At 37.2% G+C, this 12,734-nt stretch overlaps 2 protein-coding genes across 2 annotated transcripts; one reads left to right on the forward strand and one right to left on the reverse strand.

The window, feature by feature from the left end:
• The first annotated feature begins 4,552 nt into the window (after window positions 1-4,552).
• Window positions 4,553-5,497, forward strand: LOC138077753 (olfactory receptor 6C3-like). Its single transcript, XM_068969929.1, has one exon. The coding sequence runs from the start codon at window positions 4,553-4,555 to the stop codon at window positions 5,495-5,497; it is 945 nt and encodes a 314-aa protein (XP_068826030.1).
• A 5,526-nt stretch (window positions 5,498-11,023) lies between these two features.
• LOC138077765 (olfactory receptor 6C1-like) lies at window positions 11,024-11,962 on the reverse strand. Its single transcript, XM_068969955.1, has one exon. The coding sequence runs from the start codon at window positions 11,960-11,962 to the stop codon at window positions 11,024-11,026; it is 939 nt and encodes a 312-aa protein (XP_068826056.1).
• Window positions 11,963-12,734: the final 772 nt, after the last annotated feature.

The following is a 12,734-nucleotide window of genomic DNA, read 5'->3' on the forward strand; positions in this document are numbered from 1 at the left end:
AGTTTACAGCAAACATCATTTTTAATGTTTTAAATAGTAGCTGTAGTCTTGGTAAAAGCAGTTATAAGATGTGAAGGACCACTATAACTGTTTTTATTCAACACTTCCCTGGAGATTCTATCCAGGAAACTAGTTCCACAAAAATTGAAAAAATATCAGAAAGGAGAAAACAAAATAAACAACCCAAATCATTCTTTTCAAGTAACGTGATTTTCCTTCTAGGACCTTACTGTATTTACACTGCATGCTTCTTAAAATGGAAAGTCTTTTCTCCCAGATAATCAGATGGTTAGCACCCATCCGTCCTTCAGATCTCTGTCCAAATATCACCTCAATAAAATCTACCCCGTTGACACTATTTAAAATTATACTAGCCCCCCACTTCCAAGGCATTTCAGTTTTCTCTTCTATTTCAAAATAATTAGCATATGAAATACTACATAGTTTACTAGTTAATTGCATTCATGCTTGCTGTCTACATTCTCTCACATCCCTCACTCCATGAAAGCAGGGATATTTGTCCACTTTGCAGATGAACCGGTTCACTCCCAACAGTGGTGTGCTGGAGCCTGTCTGGACCACATCATAGGACCCAGCTTGATGGTGCACTGTAGCTTGAAATCTGCCACGGTGAGAGATTTGCCTTTATATTTGAAGGGACTGGCAATCCACTCCAGGATTCTTGCCTTGATAATTCCATGGACAGAAGAGCCTTGGTGGGCCACAGTCCGTGGGGTCGCAAGGAGTAGGACACAACTGAGCAATTAACATTTTTTAAATCTGAATAGTGATTCTTTTCATATTTTGTTTCTCAAATTCTTTAACAATCAGTTTTTAAGATTTTATTAGTATTGGAGATTGATTATACGCCAAAATTATTTCAATGTATTTATTCACTCAGAAATATGTACTGCGTATCCACCACATGACTGACAGATGTTCTAAATGAGAGAATAGTAAATGTTTAACAACTGTCTCTCAGGGGTGAAGGTGAGGGACTGTTTTGTCATGTTTGCCAATTTCTATGATGCAAAGTCAAAATTCAAGGAAAATAGTCACAGTAACTGTCCTGAGGAAAAGTCCAGACTTTCTGGGGAAAAAGTGTGGACTCTTTAAATACAATAATAAAGAGTCAAATCTAAATCAAAATTTTGTAGACTCAATATCATGTGTTGTTTATGAAGTTGCCTCATTTACCTCAGTCATTTTGGTTTTTGACACTTTCTTTTTTAGAATAATTTTACTTATTCATTAATTTTTGGCTGCAGCAGCTTTCTCTAGCCGAGACGGGTTGGGGTGGGGGGGGCTACTTCTACTTATGTTGTGTGAGGTTCTCATTGCTGTGGCTTCTGCTCATGTGGAGCACAGGCTGTAGGTGGCAGGGATTTCAGTAGTTGCAGCATATGTACTAAGTAATTGTGTTTTCCAGGCTCTAGAGCACAGGCTCAACATTTGTGGCATACTGTCTTAGTTGCTCCGTGGCATGTGGGACCCTCCCACATCAGAGATCGAACCCGTGTCTCCAGCATTGGCAAGTGGATTCTTTACCACTGAACCACCAGGGAAGCCCAAACATTTTCTTATTCATACTTACAAAACTGATTCACCTGTGTCTTTTAATAATGCCTCATCAGCCCTCTGTTTATTTAACACAGTCCCCTGAGAAAACAGGAAAGACAAGATAAATCCAATTCCATATGTATGACTTACATGGAGAAGATTTCTAATCTCTTTTTCTCAAAGCAGCATTTGTAGGAAAATATAATAGTCTCTGAAGCCTAAGAAAAATATTACTCAAATTGCATGGATATATAATCACATAATTAGAAAATAATCATTTAAAATCTGTGCATTAATACAAAGAAAGTTTTTAATAAGTAGTGTTTTAATTATATGAAAAGGGGCAAATATAAGAAGTGTTTTATTAACCCAGCCAGTGCAACTCAATTTTTACACAGAGCTTGTATAAGAGACAAATAGCATTTATGAGTTGCAATATAGCGAAATGTGCCCCAAATTTTGCAGTATCAGGAATGAAGGCTGTTGTGGTCAAATATTACCAGTTGAACCACAGTGAGAATATAATCCTTGAGAGCCATTGCAGAGTTAATTCACCATATTTGTTTTCAGAGTTCTATAGAAACCAAATAAATTGCTAACTCACTTCATCAACTCTGAAATTATATAATCATTGAAGTGATCAGACCATAAAATTTGAGACTAAATCAAGAAAAACCAGGAAGTAAGTAAAATTTGTTATTATTTAGGTTAATGCATATTATTACATCTCAATTATGTGTTTTAAAGTATTATTTGCATATGCGGTTGTGAATTTAGGAAATTTTTGTTATTAAAGAGAAATGGTGGTTTACTAACAAGAAAACTATTCATGGAGTCCTAAAGAAGCAGCATAGCAGTAAGTCTTGAGTTATTCATTAGTTTTTCTTAAGTTCAATGGTTTTCTCTTATAGGGATAAAACTATAGAAATGACATCCCCTATTAAAGGAATATCTGCTTCCCAGTAAAGATTTTCACCATCTACTTATTCTTTTAATAAAGTAAAATTATAAAACAAAAGAAAACAAGTGTGCATTGTATGAACTAAACTATGTCTAGGCAATTATTTCTTTTAGTAGCAGAAGTTACCCTTTCTTGTGCTTTTAGTCTTTTATAAGGAAAGGAAGAAGGGATCGCATCAACCAAAGACTTTAAAAGGTAATTTGGGAGAGAGTGCGAACAAAATATCCCCATGGGTAAACACCCATACTTTAAAGGGAGATATTACTAAGTTGTGTGGTTGTTGCTCAGGTGGTTAGTCGTGTCTGACTCTTTGTGACCAATGAACTGCAGCATGCCAGTGTTCGCTGTTCTTCAATGTCTCCCGGAGTTTGCTCAAACTCATGTCCACTGAGTCGATGATGCTATGAAGGTATCTCATCTTCTGCTTTTGCCTTCTCCTCAGCCCTCAATCTTTCCTTGCATCAAGGGTCTTTTAAAGTGAGTCAGCTCTTCCCATCAGGTGGCCAGATTATTGGAGCTTCAGTTTCATCATCAGTCTTTCCAGTGAATATTCAGGGTTGATTTCCTTTAGGACTGACTGATTTCATCTCCTTGCTATCCAGGACTCAAGAGTCTTCTCTAGCACCACAGTTCAAAGAAATTGATTCTTTGGCTCCAAGCCTTCTTTATGGTCCAACTCTCACAACCGTACATGACTACTTGAAAACCACAGCTTTGATTGCCTGGACCTTTGCCTGCAAAGTGATGTTTCTGCGGCTGCAGTTACCATCTGCAGTGATTTTAGAACCAAGAAAAGAAAATCTGCTACTGTTTCTATTTTCCCCCCTTCTACTTGCCATGAAGTAATGGGACCAGATGCCATGATCTTAGTTTTTTGAATGTTGAGTTTTAAGCCAGGTTTTTCACTGCTCTCTTTCACCTTCATCAAGAGACTATTTATTCCTCTTCACTTTCTGCCATTAATGTGGTATTATCTGCATAGTGGAGGCAATTGATATTTCTCCCAGCAATCTTTATTCCAGCCTGTGATTCATCCAGCCTGGCATTTTGCATGATGCATTCTGCATATAAGTTAAATAAGCAGGGTGATAATCTTCCCTGCTGGCTCAGATGGTAATCTGTCTGCAATGCTGGAGATGCAGGTTTGATCCCTGGGTTGGGAAGATCCTCTGGATCCTCTGGAGAAGAAAATGACAACCCACTCCAGTATTCTTGCCTGGAAAATCCCATGGACAGAGGAGCCTGGTGGGCTACAATCCATGTGGTTGCAGAGTCAGACACGACTGAGTGACTAAAACACACACACACTAACCAGCACGTGATAATATACAGCCTTGAAGTACTCCTTTCCCAGTTTTGAAACAGTCCATTGTTCCATGTCTAGTCCTTACTGTTGCTTCTTGTCCTACATATACGTTTCTCAGGAGGCAGGTTAGATTGCCTGGTATTCTCATCTTTTAAAGAATTTTCCACAGTTTTACTATGTTGACTAGTCCCTTAAACTAGTGAAAGTCACCTAAACAAAGTGGGCCTCAGTTATGCGAAGTATAAAATGTGGAAGTAGGCATACATAAACTGTGTACACTTTCAAACTCTCTATTTAGATTAAAATGCAAACTATACTTGTTTTTATAATACTGAGGAAAGCAGAAGAATCATTAAAATATTTTTGTATGTTTTACAAAGGAAGCTAAATATTTTAAAGAATAACTTGAAAACAACTAAAAATTATTAGAGAAAAAAAGCCTTATATAAGTGTTATCATATGAGTTTTATTTTATCCATAGTCTATATTAATGTATTTTTGAAAAAAAATAATATTGAGATTCAGTTAATATTCCTTACTAGAATGAAAAGTTGAATGGAAAGTGGAGAGAGCTCTGTAGGTGAATATGTTTTTAAATTTCATTCATTATCATCATGAAGAATACTTTAAAAGTTTTCTATTCTATCCTCAAATGTATTTTGATCTTTTATTTCTTATAGGAGACACATTCATTTTCTGTTTGAATGGGGGGGAAAGGATCAGCAATGAAAAACCACACAAGACCCACAGAATTCATTCTTCTGGGGCTATCAGATGACCCAGAGCTTCAGATTGTGACTTTTCTCTTTTTAATCATCACATATATATTAAGTGTCACTGGAAATTTGACCATCATCATTCTCACCTTGGTGGACTCCCATCTACAGACACCTATGTATTTTTTCCTCAGGAACTTCTCTATATTAGAAATTTCCTTTACAACTGTCTGTATTCCTAGATTTCTGGGCACAATTATCACCAGGGACAAAACGATTTCATACAATGATTGTACAGCTCAGCTGTTTCTCTTCATTTTCTTGGGTATCACTGAGTTTTATCTTCTAACTGCTATGTCCTATGATCGCTATGTAGCTATCTGCAAACCCCTACATTACACAACCATCATGAACAACAGAGTCTGCATATTGCTTGTCTTTTGTGCTTGGCTGGCAGGGTTCTTAAACATCTTTCCACCTGTTATTCTTTTTCTCCAGTTAGATTACTGTGGTTCTAATATCATTGATCACTTTACTTGTGACTATTTCCCCCTCTTGCAACTATCCTGCTCAGACACGTGGCTCCTTGAAGTGATTGGTTTTTACTCTGCGATAGTGATTCTACTTTTTACTTTGGCATTAATAATTCTATCCTACATGTTCATCATCAAGACAATTCTGAGACTGCCTTCTGCCAGTCAGAGAAAAAAGGCATTTTCTACATGCTCCTCTCACATGATTGTCATTTCCATCTCTTATGGAAGCTGCATATTCATGTATGCCAACCCTTCAGCAAAAGAAAAGGTATCTTTGAACAAAGGAATCGCTATTATGAATACTTCTATTCCTCCTATGATGAATCCATTTATATATTCATTAAGAAACCAGCAAGTGAAGCAAGCCCTCAAGGAGACCATCCAGAAGATGATATTTTTCTCCAGTAAATGCAAGTGATTGTATCATTAGAATAATAAAGTTCTCATTAATACTTTCTATTACTCATAATCTGTCAAAAACTCTTTCAGGGCAGTTGTATGATTCCTTTTCATTTATTTCCATATTCAAATTTCCCCACACTCAACCCAATGAACTGGTTAAAGCTGACTATTGTTTCAGAATTTTCTATAATCTTTTTTATTATAATATACTTGAATGAAGTAAAAAAAAATAGGTAAATGTTACAATTTTGAGGAGAAACTTTATTTTTGAAGATACACTGGCCATTTAGTTTAATGAAAAGAGTGTGAGAGTTGATGTGGACTTCTGAAATGTTCATTTTACCAGGTAACAGAAATGACATTATTAGGAAATTTTATTCTATTTGGAATTTTCAGGAAATCAAACAATGGCAATCAAGAGTGCTGGAAATACAATATAAATATCTCTTCAAATATTTTTAAAAGATTAGAAATTCAAGTATATTGAACTCTTTTTACTATTAATAATACTTTTATGATAATGAGGAGAAAGAGAAGAGCAATGTTGAGATTAATTTTTGTCAGCAATTACTATATTACAGACCTATTCTAATTATTCTCTTTATATTGGCTCATTGAATCTTTCCAACAACTTTATGTCATTGTTCAGTCACTCATTCATGTCTGACTCTGTTCCCATGGACTGCAGCACACCAGGTGCCCCTGACCTTCACTAGCTCCCTGAGTTTGCTCAAACTCATTTCTATGATCTAATAATGCCATCCAGCCATCTCATCCTCTGTTGCCCCCTTCTCCTCCTGCCCTCAATTTTTCCCAACATGATGGTCTTTTCCAGTGAGTTGGCTCTCTGAATCAGGTGGCCAAAGTTTTGGAGCTTGAACTTCAGCATCAGTCCTTCCAATGAATATTCAGAGTTGATTTCCTGTAGGATTGACTGGTTTGATCTTGCAGTCCAAAGGACACTCCAGAGTCTTCTCTAGCAGCAAAGTCTAAAAGCATCAATTCTTGAGTGCTCAACCTTCTTTATGGTCCAACTCTCACACTCATACATAACTACTGGGAACAATAGCTTTCACTATATGGATCTTTGTTTGCAAAGTGATGTCTCTGCTTTTTAATATGCTATCTAGGTTCATCAGCTTTTCTTAAAAAACTTTCTGAGGTAACTGTAATTGTTTTTCTCTTGAAGAAATGTTTACCTTGTTTTTCATTTGGAAATGTTTTATATGATTATTATTTCACAGCCATGATGAAAAGGTAAAAACTGGAGTTAAATTTAATTGGCAATAGAGAAGGATAAGAAAGAAAAGGGATCCAGATTGGAAAAGAAGAAGTAAAACTTTCACTGGAGACAGCATGATACTATACAAAGAAAACTCTAAAAATACTATCAGAAAATGACTAGAGTTAATCAGTGAGTTTAGTAAGGTTTCAGGATACAAAATCAATATACAGAAATCCCTTGAATTCCTATACACTAGCACCAAAAGTCCAAAAGAGAAATTAAGGAATCAATCACATTCACCAAGGCAACAACAACAACAACAACAACCAATCTAGGAATAAATGCACAAAAGAGCTGTGTAGAGGAAACAATAAGACACTGATGAAAGAAATCAAAGATGACAAATACATGGAGAAATATACCAATTCTTGGATTGGAAGAATCAGTGTCAAAATCACAGTTCTAAAAAATGCATGTGCCCTAACCTTCATTGCAGCAAAATTCACAATATCCAGGACATGGAAGCAATCTTGATGTCCCTTGACAGATGAATGGATAAAGAAGTTGTGTTAAGCACATGCACAGAGAAGGTTGTCATAGGGTCACAAAGACCTGGCCCCTACAGAGCACACATACACAACCATACACTGGGTTGTAAACTGGTTCATAAACCAAGCATCCACATAAAGGAACAAATTCAAGTCAGTTGTAGTGAGGTACATGAATCTAGAGCCTGTTATACAGAGTGAAGTAAGTCAGAAAGAGAACAACAAATGTTGTATATTAATGTATACATATCAGTTCAGTTCAAACACTCAGTCCTGTCTAACACTTTGGGACCCCATGGACTGCACCATGCCAGACCTCCCTGCCCATCACCAACATTGAGTTGGTGATGCCATCCAATCATCACATTCTCAGTCATCTGCTTCTCCTCCTGCCTTCAATCTTTCCCAGCATGAGGGTCTTTTCATATGGGTCTTTTCCCAGCATGAGGGTTCTTCGTATCAGATGGCCAAAGTATTGGAGTTTCAGCATCAGCATCAGTTCTTCCAATGAATATTTAAGATTGATTTCCTTTAGGATGGGCTGGTTGGGTCTCCTTGTAGTCCAAGGGACTCTCAAGAGTCTTCTCCAACACCACAGTTCAAAGGCATCAATTTTTTGGCACTCAGCTTTCTTTATACTCCAACTCTCATACCCATACATGACTACTGGAAAAACCATAGCTTTGACTAAATAGATCTTTGTTGGCAAAGTAATGTCTCTGCTTTTTAATATACTGTGTAGTTTGGTCATAACTTTTCTTCGAAGGAGTAAGTGTCTTTTAATTTCATGGTTGCGGTGATCATCTGCAGTGATTTTGGAGCCCTTCAAAATGAAATCCATCACTGTTTCCATTGTTTCCCCATCTATTTGCCATGAAGTGATGGGACGAGATGCCATGATCTTTGTTTTCTGAATGTTGAGATTTAAGCCAACTTTTTCACTCTCCTCTTTCACTTTCATCAAGAGGCTCTTCAGTTTCTCTTTGCTTGTTGCCATAAGGGTGGTGTCATCTGCATATCTGAGCTTATTGATGTATCTCCTGGCAATCTTGATTCCAGCTTGTGTTTTATCTAGCCCAGAGTTTCTCATGATGTACTCTGCATATAAGTTAAATAAGCAGAGTGACAATATACATATTTGACTTACTCCTTTCCCTTTTTGGAAGCAGTCTGCTATTCCATGTCTGGTTCTAACTGTTGCTTCCTGACCTGCATACAAATTTCTCAAGAGGCAAGTCAGGTGATCTTGCATTCCCATTTCTTTAAGAATTTTCCACAGTTTGCTGTGATCTACACAGTCAAAAGCTTTGGCATAGTCAATAAAGCAGAAATAGATGTTTTTCTGGAACTCTCTTGCTTTTTCAATGATCAAGCAGATGTTGGGAATTTGATCTCTTGTTCCTCTGCCTTCTCTAAATCCACCTTGAACATCTGGAAGTTCACAGTTCATGTACTGCTGAAGCTTGGCTAGGAGGATTTTGAGCATTACTTTGCTAGCATGTGAGATGAGTGCAGTTGTGTGGTAGTTGGAGCATTCCTTGGCATTGCCTTTTTTTGAGATTGGGATGAAAACTGATCATTTCCAGTCCTGTGACCACTGCTGAGTTTTCCAAATTTGCCAGCATATTGAGTGGAGCGCTTTCACGGCATCATCTTTCAGGATTTGAAAGAGCTCAACTGGAATCCCATCACCTCCACTAGCTTTGTTCATAGTGATGCTTCCTAAGGCCCACTTGACTTCTCTTGCCAGGATATCTGGCTCTAGGTGAGTGTTCACACCGTCATGATTATCTGGGTCAAACAGCTCTTTTTTGTACATTTCTTCTGTGTATTCTTGCCACCTCTTCTTAATATCTTCTGCTTCTGTTAGGTCTATAACATTTCTGTCATTTATCGAGCCCATCTTTGCATGAAATGTTCCCTTGGTATCTCTAATTTTCTTGAAGAGATCTCTAGTCTTTCCCATTCTAGTGTTTTCCTCTATTTCTGTGCATTGATCACTGAGGGAGGCTTTCTTTTCTCTCATTAGTATTCTTTGGAACTCTTCATTAAAATGGGTATATCTTTCCTTCTTTCCTTTGCATTTTGCTTCTCTACTTTTCTCAGCTATTTGTAAGGCCTCCTCAGACAACCAGTTTGCCTTTTTGCATTTCTTTTTCTTGGAGATGGTCTTGATCACTGCCTCTTGTAAAATGTCATGAGCCTCTGTCCATTGTTCTTCAGTCATTCCGTCTATCAGATCTAATCCTTTGAATCTATTTGTCACTTCCACTGTACAGTTGCAAGGGATTTATTTTGGTCATATCTGAATGGTCTAGTGATTTTCCCTAACTTCTTCAATTTAAGTCTGAATTTGGCAATAAGGAGTTCATGACCTGAGGTACAGTCAGCTCCTGGCTTTGTTTTGCTGACTGTATAGAACTTCTCCATTTTTGGCTGCATAGAATATAATCAATCTGATTTCAGTATTGACCATCTGCTTATGTCTATGTATAGAGTCTTCTCTTGTGTTTTTGGAATAGGGTGTTTGCTATGACCAGTGTTTTTTCTTTGCAAAACTCTATTAGCCTTTGCCCTGCACCATTCTGTACTCTAAGGCCAAATTTGCCTATTACTCCAGGTATTTCGTGACTTCCTACTTTTCCATTCCAGTCCCCTATGATGAAAAGGACGTCTTTTTTGGATGTTAGTTCTAGAAGTTATAGAACTGTTTAACTTCAGCTTTTTCAGCATTACTGGTTGGGGCATAGACGTGAATTACTCTGATATTGAATGGCTTGCCTTGGTAAGGAACAGAGATCATTCTGTCGTTTTTGAGATTGCATCCAAGTACTGCATTTTGGACTCTTTTTTGTTGACTATGAGGGCTACTTCATTTCTTTTAAGGGATTCTTGTCCATAGTAGTAGATATAATGGTCATCTGAGTTAAATTCACCCATTCCCATCCATTTTAGTTTGCTGATGCTAAAGTGTCAATGTTCAATATGGAATCTAGAAAAATGGTACTTCGAACCTATTTCCAGGGCAGCAATAGAGACACAGACATAGAGAACAGACTTGTGAGCATAGTGGCAGTGTGGGTTGGGAAAAGGTGGGATGAATTGAGAGAATAGCATTGAAACTTATACATTAAATATGTAAAATAGGTAGCAATGAGAGGTTGCTGTATAACACAGGAAACTTAACCCAGGGCTTTGTGACAATGTAGAGGGGTGGGCTGGTGTAGGAGGCGGGAGTGAAGTCAAGAAGGAGGAGACATATGGATACTTATGACTGAGTCATGTTAATGTATGGCAGAAACCAAGACAACATTGTTAAACAATTATCCTCCAATTCAAAAAAATTGAAAAAATAGTGCTTAAAATGATTTAATATTTCCTAAATTTCTAGAAAGAATGTTTCCTGGTGAAATCAAAACACAGGTCTCTCTCACGTGCTACTACTCTGCCTCTTTCTGTCTGCTCTTAATTTTCTAAGAAATATTATGAAAACAAGGACTCAAAAAACATTTCAAAAAGGGAAATTAAGTCAGTCCAAGGCTACAGAGTGGAATGATAAGCCCAAAGGAAGGGAAATACATGAGAGAATGATGGGAATTAGAATGGGAATGTATATACTATCTTTGGTAAGATGCTGGCAATAAAAGTATGAGCAGTGAAAAACACTTCTAGGAAAATTATGTGAAAATTAATAGATTTTGAAAAGCCCTGATTTTATTTGATTGCTCTTTGTTATGACTATAATTTATAAAGCAGGACTTTTATTTTTTCATTTCCTTGAGAAAGGTAGAATCTTCCTGGCCATGTCCATGAAGGCTCGCTTGACTTGTAGATTCCTTAGGGTATAGATAAAGGGGTTCAGCATGGGGGCTACTGAGGTGTTTAGCACAGCAACTCCCTTGCTCAAAGACACCCTGTCCTTTGCTGATGGATTCATATACATGAAAATGCAGCTGCCATAAGAGATGGAGATGACAATCATGTGGGACGAACATGTGGAAAAGGCCTTTGTCCTCTGAGTGGTAGAAGGGATCCTCAAAATTGTTCTAATGATATACGTATAGGACAGAATTATTAATGTCAAAGTGAACATTAGGGTAAACACAGCAGAGGAAAAGCCCATCATCTCTAGTAATTTAGTGTTTGAACATGAAAGGTGTAATAAGGGGAAATAATCACAAGTAAAATGATCGATAGTATTTGACTTACAGTAATCAAGCTGTATGAACAGCATGAGTGACGGGAATATAATTAAGAATGAAGCCAGCCAAGAAGCCAAGACAAGCAGGGTGCAGACTCTATGATTCATGACGGTCATGTAATGCAGCGGTTTGCAGATGGCAATGTAGCGGTCATAGGACATGGCAGCCAGAAGGTAAAACTCAGTGACTCCCAAGAGAATGAAAAAAAATAACTGAGCCATACAATCATTAAAAGAGATGGTTTTATCTCCTGTAATGATGGTGGTCAGGAACTTCGGTATAGTGACAGTTGTGAATGACACCTCTAATATAGAGAAACTCCTGAGGAAGAAATACATGGGGGTCTGGAGGTGGGCATCCAGCAGGGTCAGGATGATAATGGTCAGGTTCCCAGTGATGCTGAGCATGTAGGTGATGAGCAGAAAGACAAAGATCACAACCTGAACTTGTGGGTCATCTGACAGTCCCAGGAGGATAAACTCTCTTATTTCTGTGTAGTTTCTCATTATCTTCTTCTTTTCAATAACCTTCAGAGTAAAACATAAAGAAGCTCAAAGAAAAAGGAAATATCCATGGATAGAACTGGAATTTATTTCTGGAAGGGCTATGCCATATTAATTTAACTTGGGAGAACTTATTTTTAAGACCTTTGTTTTTTTAACCATATTATAGTGTGCATGTTTATCATACAATATTTCTTTTGAAATCCCTATTTTATTTATTGGTATGAGGTTAAAAATATATATTTTTCATTTTATCCAAATTACATTCTCTAAGTAAGAGGAGTAGGAATTTTAACCTAGGCTTTTCTAAGTGTTTGAAATACTGGAATAGAAATGCTACTTGTTGACTCTATTCAATACTTCCCTAAATAATTTATTTCCCATTGGGAAGCTCCTGGTCTTTTCTTCAAACTCAGTAAAATTGTGTTATTTCCTAATCTTTTATCTGATTTCTTGTATTAGTATTTGCTAGTTAATATAGAAAATCCAAAAATGTCAGGAAAAAGATCACTCGAATGGGACTGTCTCCCAAATGAACGTCACTGGAGTTAAATCTTCAACAATATGAAAGACTTCTAAGTTCTCACTCTGACTCACATTCACCTTCCTAACTTCCAACTCCCTATCTGAATCACATCTAATGGACTCATTGTTGTGACCACCTCAACAATTGGAGCAGGGGTTTCTGAACTCTGTAATCTAAGGCCTGATGATCTGATATGATGAGGATGCAATAGTAATAGATATACAGTGCAAAATACACATAATGAGCTTG

The sequence above is a fragment of the Capricornis sumatraensis genome, chromosome 4 (genome assembly GCF_032405125.1).
Source record: "Capricornis sumatraensis isolate serow.1 chromosome 4, serow.2, whole genome shotgun sequence".
In the NCBI taxonomy this organism is placed as follows: Eukaryota; Metazoa; Chordata; class Mammalia; order Artiodactyla; family Bovidae; genus Capricornis; species Capricornis sumatraensis.

Coding starts and splice junctions, on each gene's coding strand:
- LOC138077753 (XM_068969929.1), top strand. CDS start 4,553: ATGAAAAACCACACAAGACCCACAGAATTCATTCTTCTGGGGCTATCA.
- LOC138077765 (XM_068969955.1), bottom strand. CDS start 11,962: ATGAGAAACTACACAGAAATAAGAGAGTTTATCCTCCTGGGACTGTCA.